Source organism: Oncorhynchus gorbuscha, unplaced genomic scaffold (assembly GCF_021184085.1).
Source record: "Oncorhynchus gorbuscha isolate QuinsamMale2020 ecotype Even-year unplaced genomic scaffold, OgorEven_v1.0 Un_scaffold_1240, whole genome shotgun sequence".
NCBI classification, from domain to species: Eukaryota; Metazoa; Chordata; class Actinopteri; order Salmoniformes; family Salmonidae; genus Oncorhynchus; species Oncorhynchus gorbuscha.
The window spans coordinates 94787-113531 of record NW_025746075.1 but is presented as its reverse complement, the minus strand read 5'-3'; the positions used below and the strand labels follow the sequence as shown (position 1 = coordinate 113531).

General features: G+C 43.7%; 1 protein-coding gene across 1 annotated transcript in view; it reads right to left on the bottom strand.

The window, feature by feature from the left end:
* Nucleotides 1–18745, bottom strand: part of LOC124021882 (solute carrier family 4 member 11-like) — a gene marked incomplete at its 3' end in the record, with an annotated part of 59898 nt that overhangs the window by 32109 nt on the left and 9044 nt on the right. Inside the window, exons 3-7 of the mRNA XM_046337023.1 lie at nt 12129–12213; nt 11534–11659; nt 11344–11457; nt 5886–6018; nt 2623–2696 (exon numbers count right to left, since the gene is read on the bottom strand). Coding sequence (XP_046192979.1) covers nt 2623–2696; nt 5886–6018; nt 11344–11457; nt 11534–11659; nt 12129–12213 — 532 coding nt within the window. The remainder of the gene's footprint in view (nt 1–2622; nt 2697–5885; nt 6019–11343; nt 11458–11533; nt 11660–12128; nt 12214–18745) is intronic.

The window sequence follows — 18745 nt, the reverse complement described above, 5'->3', positions numbered from 1 at the left end:
GGTCTGTATGGTAAATGTTCTGTATGGTCTGTATGGTATATAATCATCTGTATGGTCTGTATGGTATATAATCATCTGAATGGTCTGTATGGTATATGTTCTGTATGGTATATGTTCTGAATGGTCTGTATGGTATATAATCATCTGTATGGTCTGTATGGTATATGTTCTGTATGGTCTGTATGGTATATGTTCTGAATGGTCTGTATGGTATATAATCATCTGAATGGTCTGTATGGTATATGTTCTGTATGGTATATGTTCTGAATGGTCTGTATGGTATATGTTCTGTATGTTCTGTATGGTATATAATCACATGTATGGTCTGTATGGTATATGTTCTGTATGGTATATGTTCTGAATGGTCTGTATGGTATATGTTCTGTATGTTCTGTATGGTATATAATCACCTGTATGGTCTGTATGGTATATGTTCTGTATGGTATATGTTCTGAATGGTCTGTATGGTATATAATCATCTGTATGGTCTGTATGGTATATGTTCTGTATGGTCTGTATGGTATATGTTCTGTATGGTCTGTATGGTATATGTTCTGTATGTTCTGTATGGTATATAATCACCTGTATGGTCTGTATCATATATGTTCTGTATGGTATATGTTCTGAATGGTCTGTATGGTATATGTTCTGTATGGTCTGTATGGTATTTGTTCTGAATGGTCTGTATGGTATATGTTCTGTATGGTCTGTATGGTATTTGTTCTGTATGGTCTGTATGGTATATAATCATCTGAATGGTCTGTATGGTATATACTCATCTGTATGGTCTGTATGGTATATGTTCTGAATGATCTGTATGGTATATGTTCTGTATGGTATGTATGGTATATACTCTTCTGAATGTTCTGTATGTTATATGTTCTGTATGGTCTGTATGGTATATAATCATCTGAATGGTCTGTATGGTATATGTTCTGTATGGTATATGTTCTGAATGGTCTGTATGGTATATGTTCTGTATGTTCTGTATGGTATATGTTCTGTATGGTCTGTATGGTATGTAATCATCTGAATGGTCTGTATGGTATTTGTTCTGTATGGTATATGTTCTGAATGGTCTGTATGGTATATAATCATCTGAATGGTCTGTATGGTATATGTTCTGTATGGTATATGTTCTGTATGGTCTGTATGGTATATATTTTCTGTATGTTCTGTATGGTAAATAATCACCTGTATGGTCTGTATGGTATATGTTCTGTATGGTATATGTTCTGAATGGTCTGTATGGTATATAATCATCTGAATGGTCTGTATGGTATATGTTCTGTATGGTATATGTTCTGAATGGTCTGTATGGTATATAATCATCTGTATGGTCTGTATGGTATATGTTCTGTATGGTATATGTTCTGAATGGTCTGTATGGTATATGTTCTGTATGTTCTGTATGGTATATATTTTCTGTATGTTCTGTATGGTATATAATCACCTGTATGGTCTGTATGGTATATGTTCTGTATGGTATATGTTCTGTATGGTCTGTATGGTATGTAATCATCTGAATGGTCTGTATGGTATATGTTCTGTATGGTATATGTTCTGAATGGTCTGTATGGTATATAATCATCTGTATGGTCTGTATGGTATATGTTCTGTATGGTCTGTGTGGTATTTGTTCTGTATGGTCTGTATGGTATATGTTCTGTATGGTCTGTATGGTATATGTTCTGTATGGTCTGTATGGTATTTGTTCTGTATGGTCTGTATGGTATATAATCATCTGAATGGTCTGTATGCTATATACTCATCTGTATGGTCTGTATGGTATATGTTCTGTATGGTATATGTTCTGAATGGTCTGTATGGTATATATTCTGTATGGTCTGTATGGTATATACTCTTCTGAATGTTCTGTATGGTATATGTTCTGTATGGTCTGTATGGTATATGTTCTGTATGGTCTGTATGGTATATGTTCTGTATGGTCTGTATGGTATATGTTCTGTATGGTCTGTATGGTATATGTTCTGTATGGTATATGTTCTGTATGTATATGTTCTGTATGGTCTGTATGGTATATGTTCTGTATGGTATATGGTCAGTATGGTCTGTATGGTATATGTTCTGTATGGTATATGGTCAGTATGGTCTGTATGGTATATGTTCTGTATGGTATATGGTCAGTATGGTCTGTATGGTATATGTTCTGTATGGTATATGTTCTGTATGGTCTGTATGGTATATGTTCTGTATGGTATATGTTCTGTATGGTATATGTTTTGTATGGTATATGGTCAGTATGGTCTGTATGGTATATGTTCTGTATGGTATATGTTCTGTATGGTCTGTATGGTATATGGTCTGTATGGTATATGTTCTGTATGGTATATGTTCTGTATGGTATTAGTTCTGTATGGTATATGTTCTGTATGGTCTGTATGGTATATGGTCTGTATGGTATATGTTCTGTATGGTATATGTTCTGTATGGTATTAGTTCTGTATGGTATATGTTCTGTATGGTCTGTATGGTATATGTTCTGTATGGTCTGTATGGTATATGTTTTGTATGGTATATGTTCTGTATGGTCTGTATGGTATATGTTCTGTATGGTCAGTATGGTCTGTATGACCTATATGGAGTTTTTCTCCTCCTTACTTTTGATGGTTCCTTTCAGAGCGTCCACTACGAAGGCTATAGAGATGAACAGAGCTATGACCTCCTCTGTTGACCTGGGAGACGACAAGAACAACAAGAGAAACAACAATAGACAAGGCAACATGTTGTCCCCCACCAACGATGCAGCACTTCCCTTGGGCCAAATGAGACATCACATTTGACTAACACATTCCAGTTAATTACAACAGCTCCCGATTTGGGCCTATCGCTGTCATTTTGTAAATGTCGGATCTCTATGGCAAGATGCATCATTCAACCAAGTTTTGTCAAAATCGGGCCATTGCTGTCTGAATGACTAACATACGGACGAACAGAGACATATCCACAGTCCCCTCCTCAACGACAACATCAGTGAAATGATGGCTTGTACCCCATGTCCATGTGTCTATGATGTAGGTGACCAGACCTTTAAAACAGCTTCATGACATTGTAGTTGTTACTGTACGTTATACCATGGCATTGTTGAATACGTGTTTCTGATTGGCTTGACGGCAATTCTAGAGCATGCACTGTTTAAGGAATAAGGCCAGAGGGGGTGTGGTATATGACCAATCTACCACGGCTAAGTCTGTTCTTCACACAACGCAACGCAGACTGCCTGGATACATCCCTTAGCCGTGGTATCTTGGCCATATACCACAACCCCCGAGGTGCCTTATTGCTATTATAAACTGGTTACTGATAAGATCATTTATATGCTTAAAGTTAATGACTAAACAATTCCACCCTTAAACGTAATTATGACATTATGTAACAGATGTAATGAATAATTAGACCAACGTAACTATTAGTAATCATTCGATTCTGTAACATGTATAATTCATTAGAACGATAAACGTAAGTCCAATAAGGTTCAGTAGAGACAAGTGAGGGAGAGAAATGTGTGCGTGCCTAAGAAAATACCGAGTACAATTAAACTGTGTATGACCTGACCTGGTTAGAACTCTGGGAAACTTATGACAGGACAGGGAGTCCAGTCAAGGTTCCTCTAATCTCAGGAGGAGGGAACTGCTAGCTTGGTACTGATAAACAGTGGTGAGAACCACAGGGAAGGATACATCCTACCTACTGTTCCTGTGTATGTATGTGGGTAGGTTATCTACTGTTTGTGTGGAGGTATGTGGGTAGGTTATCTACTGTTTGTGTGGAGGTATGTGTTATCTACTGTTTGTGTGGAGGTATGTGGGTAGGTTATCTACTGTTTGTGTGGAGGTATGTGGGTAGGTTATCTACTGTTTGTGTGGAGGTATGTGGGTAGGTTATCTACTGTTTGTGTGGAGGTATGTGGGTAGGTTATCTACTGTTTGTGTGGAGGTATGTGGGTAGGTTATCTACTGTTTGTGTGGAGGTATGTGGGTAGGTTATCTACTGTTTGTGTGGAGGTATGTGGGTAGGTTATCTACTGTTTGTCTGGAGGTATGTGGGTAGGTTATCTACTGTTTGTGTGGAGGTATGTGGGTAGGTTATCTACTGTTTGTGTGGAGGTATCGGGGTAGGTTATCTACTGTTTGTGTGGAGGTATGAGGGTAGGTTATCTACTGTTTGTGTGGAGGTATGAGGGTAGGTTATCTACTGTTTGTGTGGAGGTATGTGGGTAGGTTATCTACTGTTTGTGTGGAGGTATGTGTTATCTACTGTTTGTGTGGAAGTATGAGGGTAGGTTATCTACTGTTTGTGTGGAGGTATGTGGGTAGGTTATCTACTGTTTGTGTGGAGGTATGTGTGTAGGTTATCTACTGTTTGTGTGGAGGTATGTGGGTAGGTTATCTACTGTTTGTGTGGAGGTATGTGGGTAGGTTATCTACTGTTTGTGTGGAGGTATGTGGGTAGGTTATCTACTGTTTGTCTGGAGGTATGTGGGTAGGTTATCTACTGTTTGTGTGGAGGTATGTGGGTAGGTTATCTACTGTTTGTCTGGAGGTATGTGGGTAGGTTATCTACTGTTTGTGTGGAGGTATGTGGGTAGGTTATCTACTGTTTGTGTGGAGGTATCGGGGTAGGTTATCTACTGTTTGTGTGGAGGTATGTGGGTAGGTTATCTACTGTTTGTGTGGAGGTATGTGGGTAGGTTATCTACTGTTTGTGTGGAGGTATGTGGGTAGGTTATCTACTGTTTGTGTGGAGGTATGTGGGTAGGTTATCTACTGTTTGTGTGGAGGTATGTGGGTAGGTTATCTACTGTTTGTGTGGAGGTATGAGGGTAGGTTATCTACTGTTTGTGTGGAGGTATGTGGGTAGGTTATCTACTGTTTGTGTGGAGGTATGTGGGTAGGTTATCTACTGTTTGTGTGGAGGTATGTGGGTAGGTTATCTACTGTTTGTGTGGAGGTATGAGGGTAGGTTATCTACTGTTTGTGTGGAGGTATGTGGGTAGGTTATCTACTGTTTGTGTGGAGGTATGTGGGTAGGTTATCTACTGTTTGTGTGGAGGTATGTGGGTAAGTAGGGAGTGGGTTATAAAACATAATGTCTTTGTATTATGGACTTTAGAACGTTCTCTGAATAAACTGTACTAACCTTTTGCATTAGCTGAGTCTTTGCCTAATTATTATTAAACCCAGGGTCTTACAAACCTCTGGGATTGGTCAAATCTTATTGATTGTTAGTTATTATCATTGGGATTGAGAAATCTCGTGACAGTTACCAACGTAATTAGAGCAGTAAAAATATATGTTTTGTAATACCCATGGTATATGGTCTGATATACCACGGCTGCCAGCCAATTAGCATTCAGGGCTTAAACCACTCAGTTTATATTTCCCTATAACACACAGTGTATCGGCACAGTAGAATTCAATGGCTATAGTTCTTACATGTTCTTTGTCTGAGCTGCTTTTGAAAGCAGAAGTTGAACTGAAATTTTTTGCCGTTGCGATTGTTGATTTGAATAATACCAAGCTAGGACTGATGGTTTAATTAGCTAAACTAGCAAGTCTGTTTGTTTGGTTACCACAGAAACTACTGTAGATTTCTACTAATCTTTCAAGCTACTTCAGTGGATGTTTTTAGCATTTCTAGCTTCATACGTGGTAAATCATAGGCATGGTATGAAAGGGATAATCAACTCGGGGCTCTATGCGGTCTCTGGAAAATAATTTAACTCAGTGGTAGGGTTTGTGTTCCACTCTGCTAGCACGTCGTGGAAAACACCTTCCATGTCATTCATTAGAACTATAGAACTCATAGCCCTTCGTTGATATAAACACTGGAACATAGTATACTATTCAATACATACAGAGTACCTTTTGAACAGCTTCATGAGCAGGGAGACGTTGAAGATGCCTCCCAGGATGAGGAAGAGGGAGTTCCAGAGACCGATGCAGGCGTAGAACGCTGGAAAGTCCAGATCATAGTCATCACAGAGACCACGGATCACTGTAGACACACAGAGAATTCTATTTGTTAATGATCAGGGAGATAGAAGAAGACTTAGTCAACACAAGACAGAAATATGTCCAAACCCTGTGATATACACACATTAGTTGAAGAGAGGAAAGGGCAGCTGTAGTGCAACACCCAATGAGAAGTTTAACGGTGAAAGTTGCTTGTTCAAGCAGGTGCTGGCCAACTTCCTTAACCTTGATAGACAGTTTGTTTCCGGCAATGCATCAGTGCTCCTGCTTACGTTGCTCCACGGTCGGGGATATCCAACACCATATCCTCGAGACTACTGCAGCGCCCTGTCAGTCTGGGTAGACAGACAGGAAAGTGAAGACAGTGGGACAGACTACAGTAGGATTCAACTAGTAGCCGTGAGACCAAACCCCAGGCTCAGCTACAGACATGTCTGATGGTGCCAGACAAATTTAACTCCAGTGTTACCAATATTATACAGCAACAAATCCACCATGGGCTCAGACAACTGTTTTACCACCATGGGCTCAGACAAACAACTGTTTTACCACCATGGGCTCAGACAAACAACTGTTTTGCCACCATGGGCTCAGACAAACAACTGTTTTGCCACCATGGGCTCAGACAAACAACTGTTTTACCACCATGGGCTCAGACAAACAACTGTTTTACCACCATGGGCTCAGACAAACAACTGTTTTACCACCATGGGCTCAGACAAACAACTGTTTTACCACCATGGGCTCAGACAAACAACTGTTTTACCACCATGGGCTCAGACAAACAACTGTTTTACCACCATGGGCTCAGACAAACAACTGTTTTACCACCATGGGCTCAGACAAACAACTGTTTTGCCACCATGGGCTCAGACAAACAACTGTTTTACCACCATGGGCTTCCTCAGACAAACAACTGTTTTACCACCATGGGCTCAGACAAACAACTGTTTTACCACCATGGGCTCAGACAAACAACTGTTTTACCACCATGGGCTTCCTCAGACAAACAACTGTTTTACCACCATGGGCTTCCTCAGACAAACAACTGTTTTACCACCATGGGCTCAGACAAACAACTGTTTTACCACCATGGGCTCAGACAAACAACTGTTTTACCACCATGGGCTCAGACAAACAACTGTTTTACCACCATGGGCTTCCTCAGACAAACAACTGTTTTACCACCATGGGCTCAGACAAACAACTGTTTTACCACCATGGACTCAGACAAACAACTGTTTTACCACCATGGGCTTCCTCAGACAAACAACTGTTTTACCACCATGGGCTCAGACAAACAACTGTTTTACCACCATGGGCTCAGACAAACAACTGTTTTACCACCATGGGCTCAGACAAACAACTGTTTTACCACCATGGGCTCAGACAAACAACTGTTTTACCACCATGGGCTCAGACAAACAACTGTTTTACCACCATGGGCTCAGACAAACAACTGTTTTGCCACCATGGGCTCAGACAAACAACTGTTTTACCACCATGGGCTCAGACAAACAACTGTTTTACCACCATGGCTCAGACAAACAACTGTTTTACCACCATGGGCTCAGACAAACAACTGTTTTGCCACCATGGGCTCAGACAAACAACTGTTTTACCACCATGGGCTCAGACAAACAACTGTTTTACCACCATGGGCTTCCTCAGACAAACAACTGTTTTGCCACCATGGGCTCAGACAAACAACTGTTTTGCCACCATGGGCTCAGACAAACAACTGTTTTACCACCATGGACTCAGACAAACAACTGTTTTACCACCATGGGCTCAGACAAACAACTGTTTTGCCACCATGGGCTCAGACAAACAACTGTTTTACCACCATGGGCTCAGACAAACAACTGTTTTACCACCATGGGCTTCCTCAGACAAACAACTGTTTTACCACCATGGGCTCAGACAAACAACTGTTTTACCACCATGGACTCAGACAAACAACTGTTTTACCACCATGGGCTTCCTCAGACAAACAACTGTTTTACCACCATGGGCTCAGACAAACAACTGTTTTACCACCATGGGCTCAGACAAACAACTGTTTTACCACCATGGGCTCAGACAAACAACTGTTTTACCACCATGGGCTCAGACAAACAACTGTTTTACCACCATGGGCTCAGACAAACAACTGTTTTACCACCATGGGCTCAGACAAACAACTGTTTTGCCACCATGGGCTCAGACAAACAACTGTTTTACCACCATGGGCTCAGACAAACAACTGTTTTACCACCATGGGCTCAGACAAACAACTGTTTTACCACCATGGGCTCAGACAAACAACTGTTTTGCCACCATGGGCTCAGACAAACAACTGTTTTACCACCATGGGCTCAGACAAACAACTGTTTTACCACCATGGGCTTCCTCAGACAAACAACTGTTTTGCCACTAGGTGATCCACCTTTACACAGATGACACCATTCTGTATACTTTGGACACTGTGTTAACTAACCTCCAGACGAGCTTCAATGCCATACAACTCTCCTTCCGTGGCCTCCAACTGCTCTTAAATGCAAGTAAAACTAAATGCATGCTCTTCAACCGATCGCTGCCCGCACCTGCCCGCCCGTCCAACATCACCACTCTGGACGGTTCTAACTTAGAATACGTGGACAACTACAAATACTTAGGTGTCTGGTTAGACTGTAAACTCTCCTTCCAGACCCACATCGAACATCTCCCTACTCAACAAATTGGATGCAGTCTATCACAGTGCCATCCGTTTTGTCACCAAAGCCCCATATACTACCCACCATTGCGACCTGTACGCTCTCGTTGGCTGGCCCTCGCTTCATACTCGTCGCCAAACCCACTGGCTCCATGTCATCTACAAGACACTGCTAGGTAAAGTCCCCCCTTATCTCAGCTCGCTGGTCACCATTGCATCGCCCACCAGTAGCACACGCTCCGGCAGGTATATCTCTCTGGTCACCCCCAAAACCAATTCTCTCCTTCCAGTTCTCTGCTGCCAATGACTGGAACGAACTACAAAAATCTCTGAAACTGGAAACACTTATCTCCCTCACTAGCTTTAAGCAGCAACTGTCAGAGCAGCTCACAGATTACTGCACCTGTACATACCCCACCTATAATTTATCCCAAACAACAACGTCTTCCCTACTGTATTTATTTTATTTTATTTATTTATTTTGCTCCTTTGCACCCCATTATTTTTATTTCTACTTTGCACATTCTTCCACTGCAAATCTACCATTCCAGTGTTTTACTTGCTATATTGTATTTACTTTGCCTTTACCTCCCTTATCTCACCTCATTTGCTCACATCATATATAGACTTGTTTCTACTGTATTATTGACTGTATGTTTGCTTTACTCCATGTGTAACTCTGTGTTGTTATTTGTGTCGAACTGCTTTATCTTGGCCGGGTCACAATTGTAAATGAGAACTTGTTCTCAACTTGCCTACCTGGTTAAATAAAGGTGAAATAAATAAAAACATTTTTTTTTTAAACATGGGTTTCCTCAGACAAACAACTGATGAGAAAGACCTACTACTGATGAAGAAGAAGAGAAAAACCTACTACTGATGAAGAAGAAGAGAGACCTACCACTGATGAAGAAGAAGAGAGACCTACCACTGATGAAGAAGAAGAGAAAGACCTACCACTGATGAAGAAGAAGAGAAAGACCTACCACTGATGAAGAAGAAGAGAGACCTACCACTGATGAAGAAGAAGAGAAAGACCTACTACTGATGAAGAAGAAGAGAGACCTACCACTGATGAAGAAGAAGAGAAAGACCTACTACTGATGAAGAAGAAGAGAGACCTACCACTGATGAAGAAGAAGAGAAAGACCTAATACTGATGAAGAAGAAGAGAAAGACCTACTACTGATGAAGAAGAAGAGAGACCTACCACTGATGAAGAAGAAGAGAAAGACCTACTACTGATGAAGAAGAGAGACCTACCACTGATGAAGAAGAAGAGAAAGACCTACTACTGATGAAGAAGAGAGACCTACCACTGATGAAGAAGAAGAGAAAGACCTACTACTGATGAAGAAGAGAGACCTACCACTGATGAAGAAGAAGAGAAAGACCTACTACTGATGAAGAAGAAGAGAAAGCCCTACTACTGATGAAGAAGAAGAGAAAGACCTACTACTGATGAAGAAGAAGAGAGACCTACCACTGATGAAGAAGAGAGAGACCTACTACTGATGAAGAAGAAGAGAGACCTACCACTGATGAAGAAGAGAGATACCTACTACTGATGAAGAAGAAGACAGACCTACTACTGATGAAGAAGAAGAGAGACCTACCACTGATGATGAAGAAGAGAAAGACCTACTACTGATGAAGAAGAAGAGAAAGACCTACTACTGATGAAGAAGAAGAGAGACCTACCACTGATGAAGAAGAAGAGAAATACCTACTACTGATGAAGAAGAAGAGAGTGACCTACCACTGATGAAGAAGAAGAGAGAGACCTACCACTGATGAAGAAGAGATACCTACTACTGATGAAGAAGAAGAGAAAGACCTACTACTGATGAAGAAGAAGATAGTGACCTACTACTGATGAAGAAGAAGAGAGACCTACTACTGATGATGAAGAAGAAGAGAGAGACCTACCACTGATGAAGAAGAAGAGAGAGACCTACCACTGATGAAGAAGAAGAGAGAGACCTACCACTGATGAAGAAGAAGAGAGAGACCTACCACTGATGAAGAAGAAGAGAGACATACTACTGATGAAGATGAGAGACCTACCACTGATGAATAAGAAGAGAAAGACCTACTACTGATGAAGAAGAAGAGAAAGACCTACTACTGTTGAAGAAGAGTGACCTACCACTGATGAAGAAGAAGAGAAACCACTGATGAAGAAGAAGAGAGACACCTACCACTGATGAAGAAGAAGAGAGACATACTACTGATGAAGAAGAGAGCCCTACCACTGATGAAGAAGAAGAGAAAGACCTACTACTGATGAAGAAGAAGAGAAAGACCTACTACTGTTGAAGAAGAAGAGTGACCTTCCACTGATGAAGAAGAAGAGAAACCACTGATGAAGAAGAAGAGAGACACCTACCACTGATGAAGAAGAAGAGAGACATACTACTGATGAAGAAGAGAGACATACTACTGATGAAGAAGAGAGACCTACCACTGATGAAGAAGAAGAGAAAGACCTACTACTGTTGAAGAAGAAGAGTGACCTACCACTGATGAAGAAGAAGAGAAACCACTGATGAAGAAGAGAGACACCTACCACTGATGAAGAAGAAGAGAAAGACCTACTACTGATGAAGAAGAAGAGAGACCTACCACTGATGAAGAAGAAGAGTGACCTACCACTGATGAAGATGGCCAGAGGAGCTGTGGTCAGAGGGATGACCAACGGTGACCCAGCGAAAAGAGAATAGATGAGCCCTCCTATACTTTGGCCGATAATGGTCTTCCTGACATCTGAAAAGACACACACACAGTCAGGTGTGTGTGTGTTTGCGTGCATGCGTGCGTGTGTGTCTGTGTGCGTGTATACCAATCTCGCCCCGCGTTCTCTCATCGTTGAGTGAGCCGAAAGCAATTGCAGGGAGGAGGATAGCAATGTACAGGAAGATAGCTGTTGTCATGTACTTCAGTACAGTCTTATTACTGCCTACTACACCTGGGGAGAGGGAGGAGGCAGAGAGGAGAGGAGGAGTATAGGGAGGAGGAAAGGGAGGAGAGAGGGAGGAGCAGGAGAGAGAGAGGATAATAGAGGGAGGAGGTGAGGGGGAGGAGAAGAAGAGAGGGAGGAGGAGGGGAAGGAGGAGAAGAGAGGTAGGAGGAGAGGTTAGGTGTCAACTCAAACACTCAATAAACTTACTTGCTTCAATTACCCTGATTACTAAAACACAGTAACATACTGATGTTCTATCTAGAATGGAGTTTATACACAATAACATGCTGATGCTCTATCTAGAATGGAGTTTATACATAGTAAATGATATATATATATATATATATATATAATTTACTAATTGAATAAGTGAGAATAATGCTAGTAGTGGGAAACAGAGCAGGGTATGAGAGGCCAGCACCACTGAGCTGTTGACAGAAAGAGCTGATAATCAGAGGAGTTTGACCCAGCCTACCATCTGTAAAGTCTGAAGAGTACAGTGGCAGTCTGCGACACAGGTCTTCATAAATCCCCCGCCCGGGCCTGAAGAAGTCTTTCCACTGGAGAAACACAGTAGGGTTTACAAATAAAAGGCAAAACCACCATCAAACAATTTCTAAATAAACCTCTAATTTACTGGTTATTAACCTATGTTTACAGGTGAAGACTTGTATATCTATATTTTAAATAAAAAGTTGGATAGAGGTAAGAGAACTTAGTATGAAAATCACTCCAGCCCCTTATTCCTGTCACGCTGGTATAAGGGATCAGAAGACAGGCGCAGGAATGCATAATGGGGGGTTTTATTTCCCAAATTATGGCGTGCCGTGTAAAGGCAGGAGGACGAAGACCAAACCAACACGTACACAAAACACAGGGTTGAAACCCAAACAAAAGAGTGAGTAATACCTCAAATAAATACACGGGGCGAGACCCGTACTCATCTGCACAATACAAGCGGCACGAAAGCCAAAACAACACAGCGCAGGTAGTCACCTCACCAACGGACATTGGACCAATAATCAGCAGGACATTGGTGAACAATGGATACACTGATACAATACACAATCAGTGGGAATGGGAACCAGGTGTGATAATGACAGTTCTAGAAGGATCTGTGATAATGACAGTTCTAGAAGGATCTGTGATAATGACAGTTCTAGAAGGATCTGTGATAATGACAGTTCTGGAAGGATCTGTGATAATGACAGTTCTAGAAGGATCTGTGATAATGACAGTTCCAGAAGGATCTGTGATAATGACAGTTCCAGAAGGATCTGTGATAATGACAGTTCTAGAAGGATCTGTGATAATGACAGTTCTAGAAGGATCTGTGATAATGACAGTTCCGGAAGGATCTGTGATAATGACAGTTCCAGAAGGATCTGTGATAATGACAGTTCCAGAAGGATCTGTGATAATGACAGTTCCAGAAGGATCTGTGATAATGACAGTTCTAGAAGGACCTGTGATAATGACAGTTCTAGAATGATCTGTGATAATGACAGTTCTAGAAGGATCTGTGATAATGACAGTTCCAGAAGGATCTGTGATAATGACAGTTCCGGAAGGATCTGTGATAATGACAGTTCCAGAAGGATCTGTGATAATGACAGTTCTAGAAGGATCTGGGATAATGACAGTTCCGGAAGGATCTGTGATAATGACAGTTCCGGAAGGATCTGTGATAATGACAGTTCCGGAAGGATCCGTGATAATGACAGTTCCAGAAGGATCTGTGATAATGACAGTTCCAGAAGGATCCGTGATAATGACAGTTCCAGAAGGATCTGTGATAATGACAGTTCCGGAAGGATCCGTGATAATGACAGTTCCGGAAGGATCTGTGATAATGATAGTTCCGGAAGGATCCGTGATAATGACAGTTCCAGAAGGATCTGTGATAATGACAGTTCCAGAAGGATCTGTGATAATGACAGTTCCAGAAGGATCTGTGATAATGACAGTTCCGGAAGGATCTGTGATAATGACAGTTCCAGAAGGATCTGTGATAATGACAGTTCTAGAAGGATCTGTGATAATGACAGTTCCAGAAGGATCTGTGATAATGACAGTTCCGGAAGGATCTGTGATAATGACAGTTCCGGAAGGATCTGTGATAATGACAGTTCCGGAAGGATCTGTGATAATGACAGTTCCGGAAGGATCCGTGACAATTCCTGCATTAAGACTATTGTTATGTCCAGGGTTGGGTAGGTCCATCTAAATGTAATCTGTTACTCCCCAACCCTGGTTATGTCCCAAATGGCAGTATCTTATCCATATATAGTGCACTACTTTAGGAGTCTGGGTGTCGTTTGGGATGCAGCCTTCATATTGCCTGTTAGTGAGCATTTCTCCTTTCCCAAGATAATCCTGACCGGTTTGGCATATCAAGAAGCTGATAAAACAGCATGATCATTACACAGGTGGACCTTGTGCTGGAGACAATAAAAGGCCACTCTAAAATGTGCAGTTTTGTCACAACAGAATGCCACAGATGTCACAAGTTTTGAGGGAGAGTGCAATTGGCATGCTAACGTCACCCCGCTCCTCCGTTCTCTCCACTGGCTTCCAGTTGAAGCTCGCATCCGCTACAAGACCATGGTGCTTGCCTACGGAGCTGTGAGGGGAACGGCACCTCAGTACCTCCAGGCTCTGATCAGGCCCTACACCCAAACAAGGGCACTGCGTTCATCCACCTCTGGCCTGCTCGCCTCCCTACCACTGAGGAAGTACAGTTCCCGCTCAGCCCAGTCAAAACTGTTCGCTGCTCTGGCCCCCCAATGGTGGAACAAACTCCCTCACGACGCCAGGACAGCGGAGTCAATCACCACCTTCCGGAGAGACACCTGAAACCCCACCTCTTTAAGGAATACCTAGGATAGGATAAGTAATCCCTCTCACCCCCCCCCCCCCTTTAAGATTTAGATGCACTATTGTAAAGTGACTGTCCCGCTGGATGTCATAGGGTGAATGCACCAATTTGTGGGTCGCTCTGGATAAGAGCGTCTGCTAAATGACTTAAATGTAATGTAAATGTAACTGCAGGAATGTCCACCAGCGCTATTGCCAGAGAATGTAATGTTAATTTCTCTACCATAAACTACATCCAATGTCATTTTAGAGAATTTGGCAGTATATCCAATCGGTCTCACAACCGCAGACCACATGTAACCACGCCAGCCCGGGACCTCCACATCCGGTTCCTTCACCTGCGGGATCGTCTGAGACCAGCCACCAGGACAGCTGATGTAGCTGTGTTTGCACAGCCAAAGAATTTCTGCACAAACCGTCTCAGGGAAGTTCATCTGCGTGCTCGTCGTCCTCATCAGGGTCTTGACCTGACTGCAGTTCGGCATCGTAACCGACTTCATTGGGCAAATGCTCACCTTCGATGGCCACTGGCACGCTGGAGAAGTGTGCTCTCCAAGGATGAATCCTGGTTTCAACCGGGAAGATGGCAGACAGCGTGTATGGTGTTGTGAGGGTGAGGGGTTTGCTGATGTCAACGTTGTGAACTGAGTGCTCCATGGTGGTGGTGGGGTTATGGAATGGGAAGGCATAAACTACGGACAACGATGGCAATTTGAATGCACAGAGATACTGTAACGAGATCCTGAGGCCCATTGCCGTGCCAGTCATCAGCCGCCATCACCTCATGTTTCAGAATGATAATGTACAGCTACATGTCGCAAGGATCTGTACACAATTCCTGGAAGCAGAAAATGTTCTTCCGTGACCTGCATACTCACCAGACATGTCACCCATTGAGCATGTTTGGGATGCTCTGGATCAACGTGTATGACAGTGTGTTCTAGTTCAAGCCAATATCCAACAACTTCCCACAGCCATTGAAGAGGTGTGGGACAACATTCCACAGGCCACAATCAACAGCCTGATCAACTCTATGTGAAGGAGATGTGTCGCGCTGCATGAGGCAACCAGTGGTCACACCAGATACTGACTGGTTTTCTGATCCACGACCCTACCTTTTTTTTAAAGGTACCTGTGACCGATTAGTGCCTAACGAATGCATTTAAATTACTGATTTACTTACATGAAATGTAACTCAGTTGAATCTATAAAATTGTCGAAGGTAGCGTTTCTATTTTATGTTCAGTTTATAAAGCCAGACCCACATGTTTGTTTAGAGGATGTCTGAACCAACTGACTGAGCTGTTCTCTGTCTGTGTAGTACATATCATACCTCACCAGGGTACCTATGGGGCCTCACCAGGGTACCTAAGACTGCACTATGGGGCCTCACCAGGGTACCTAAGACTGCACTATGGGGCCTCACCAGGGTACCTAAGACTGCACTATGGGGCCTCACCAGGGTACCTAAGACTGCACTATGGGGCCTCACCAGGGTACCTAAGACTGCACTATGGGGCTTCACCAGGGTACCTATGACTGACTGCACTATGGGGCCTCACCAGGGTACCTATGACTGCACTATGGGGCCTCACCAGGGTACCTATGGGGCCTCACCAGGGTACCTAAGACTGCACTATGGGGCCTCACCAGGGTACCTATGGGGCCTCACCAGGGTACCTAAGACTGCACTATGGGGCCTCACCAGGGTACCTAAGACTGCACTATGGGGCTTCACCAGGGTACCTATGACTGACTGCACTATGGGGCCTCACCAGGGTACCTATGGGGCCTCACCAGGGTACCTAAGACTGCACTATGGGGCCTCACCAGGGTACCTATGACTGACTGCACTATGGGGCCTCACCAGGTGACCTATGACTGCACTATGGGGCCTCACCAGGGTACCTAAGACTGACTGCACTATGGGGCCTCACCAGGGTACCTATGACTGACTGCACTATGGGGCCTCACCAGGGTACCTAAGACTGCACTATGGGGCCTCACCAGGGTACCTAAGACTGACTGCACTATGGGGCCTCACCAGGGTACCTAAGACTGACTGCACTATGGGGCCTCACCAGGGTACCTAAGACCGACTGCACTATGGGGCCTCACCAGGGTACCTAAGACTGACTGCACTATGGGGCCTCACCAGGGTACCTATGACTACACTATGGGGCCTCACCAGGGTACCTATGACTGACTGCACTATGGGGCCTCACCAGGGTACCTAAGACTGCACTATGGGGCCTCACCAGGGTACCTAAGACTGACTGCACTATGGGGCCTCACCAGGTTACCTAAGACTGACTGCACTATGGGGCCTCACCAGGGTACCTAAGACTGACTGCACTATGGGGCCTCACCAGGGTACCTAAGACTGACTGCACTATGGGGCCTCACCAGGGTACCTAAGACTGCACTATGGGGCCTCACCAGGGTACCTATGACTGACTGCACTATGGGGCCTCACCAGGTTACCTATGACTGCACTATGGGGCCTCACCAGGGTACCTAAGACTGACTGCACTATGGGGCCTCACCAGGGTACCTATGTCTATGACTAAGACTGACTGCACTATGGGGCCTCACCAGGGTACCTAAGACTGACTGCACTATGGGGCCTCACCAAATTAAGACTGACTGCACTATGGGGCCTCACCAGGGTACCTAAGACTGACTGCACTATGGGGCCTCACCAAATCAAATCAAAATCAAATCAAATTTTATTTGCACATGGTTAGCAGATGTTAATGCGAGTGTAGCGAAATGCTTGTGACTGCAGTGTAAGGGGACTATGGGGCCTCACCAGGGTAAAACCTAAGACTGCACTATGGGGCCTCACCAGGCTGTTTTTACCTAAGACTGACTGCACTATGGGGCCTCACCACGGGTGGGTAGGTGTCCTAAGACTGACTGCACTATGGGGCCTCACCAGGGGTACCTAAGACTGACTGCACTATGGGGCCTCACCAGGGTACCTAAGACTGACTGTTCCACTATGCTGGGCCTCACCAGTGTGAGGTTATTTTCCTGACAAGACTGCACTATGGGGCCTCACCAGGGTACCTATGACTGACTGCACTATGGGGCCTCACCAGGGTACCTATGACTGACTGCACTATGGGGCCTCACCAGGGTACCTAAGACTGCACTAAATCAAATTGTATTGGTCACATACACATGGTTAGCAGATGTTAATGTGAGTGTAGAAAAATGCTTGTGCTTCTAGTTGACAGTGCCATAATATCTAACAAGTAATCTAACAATTCCACAACAACTACCTAATACACACACATCTAAAGGGGTGAATGAGAATATGTACATATAAATATATGGATGAGCGATGGCCGAGCGGCATAGGCAAGGTGCAATATATGGTATAAAATACAGTATATACATGTGATATGAGTAATGTAAGATATGTAAACACTATTAAAGTGGCATTGTTTAGCATTATTTAGAGTGGCATTGTTTAAAGTGACTGGGTCTCAATGTAGGCAGCAGCCTCTCGGAATTAGTTATGGCTGTTAAGCAGTCTGATGACCTTGAGATCCCAGCTTTGATGCACCTGTACTGATGTTGCCTTCTGGATGGTAGTGGTGTGAACGGACAGTGACTCGGGTGGTTGTTGTCCTTGATGATATTTTTGTCCTTCCTGTGTCATCGGGTGCTGAATGGTGTCATGGAGGGCAGGTAGTTTGCCCCCGTTGTGCAGACTGCACCACCCTCTGGAGAGCCCTGCGGTTGAGGGAGGAGCAGTTGCCGTACCAGGCGGTGGTACAGTCCGACAGGATGCTCTCAATTGTGAATCTGTAAAAATAAGTCAGGGTTTTGGTTGACAAGCCAAATTTCTTCAGCCTCCTGAGGTGCAATTGCGCCTTCTTCACTACACTGTCTGTGTGGATGGATCATTTCAGTTTGTCCATGATGTGTACACCGAGGAATTTAAACTTTCCACCTTCTCGACTGCTGTCCCTTCGATGTAGATAGGGGGGTGTTTTCTGAAGTCCACGATCATCTCCTTTGTTTTGTTGATGTTGACTGAGAGGTTGTTTTCCTGACACCACACTCAGAGGGCCCTCACCTCCTCCCTGTAGGCCGTCTCGTCGTTATTGGTAATCAAGCCCATTACTGTTGATGATTGAGTTGGAGGTGTGCATGGCCATGCAGTCGTGGGTGAACAAGGAGTACAGGAGGGGGCTGAGCACG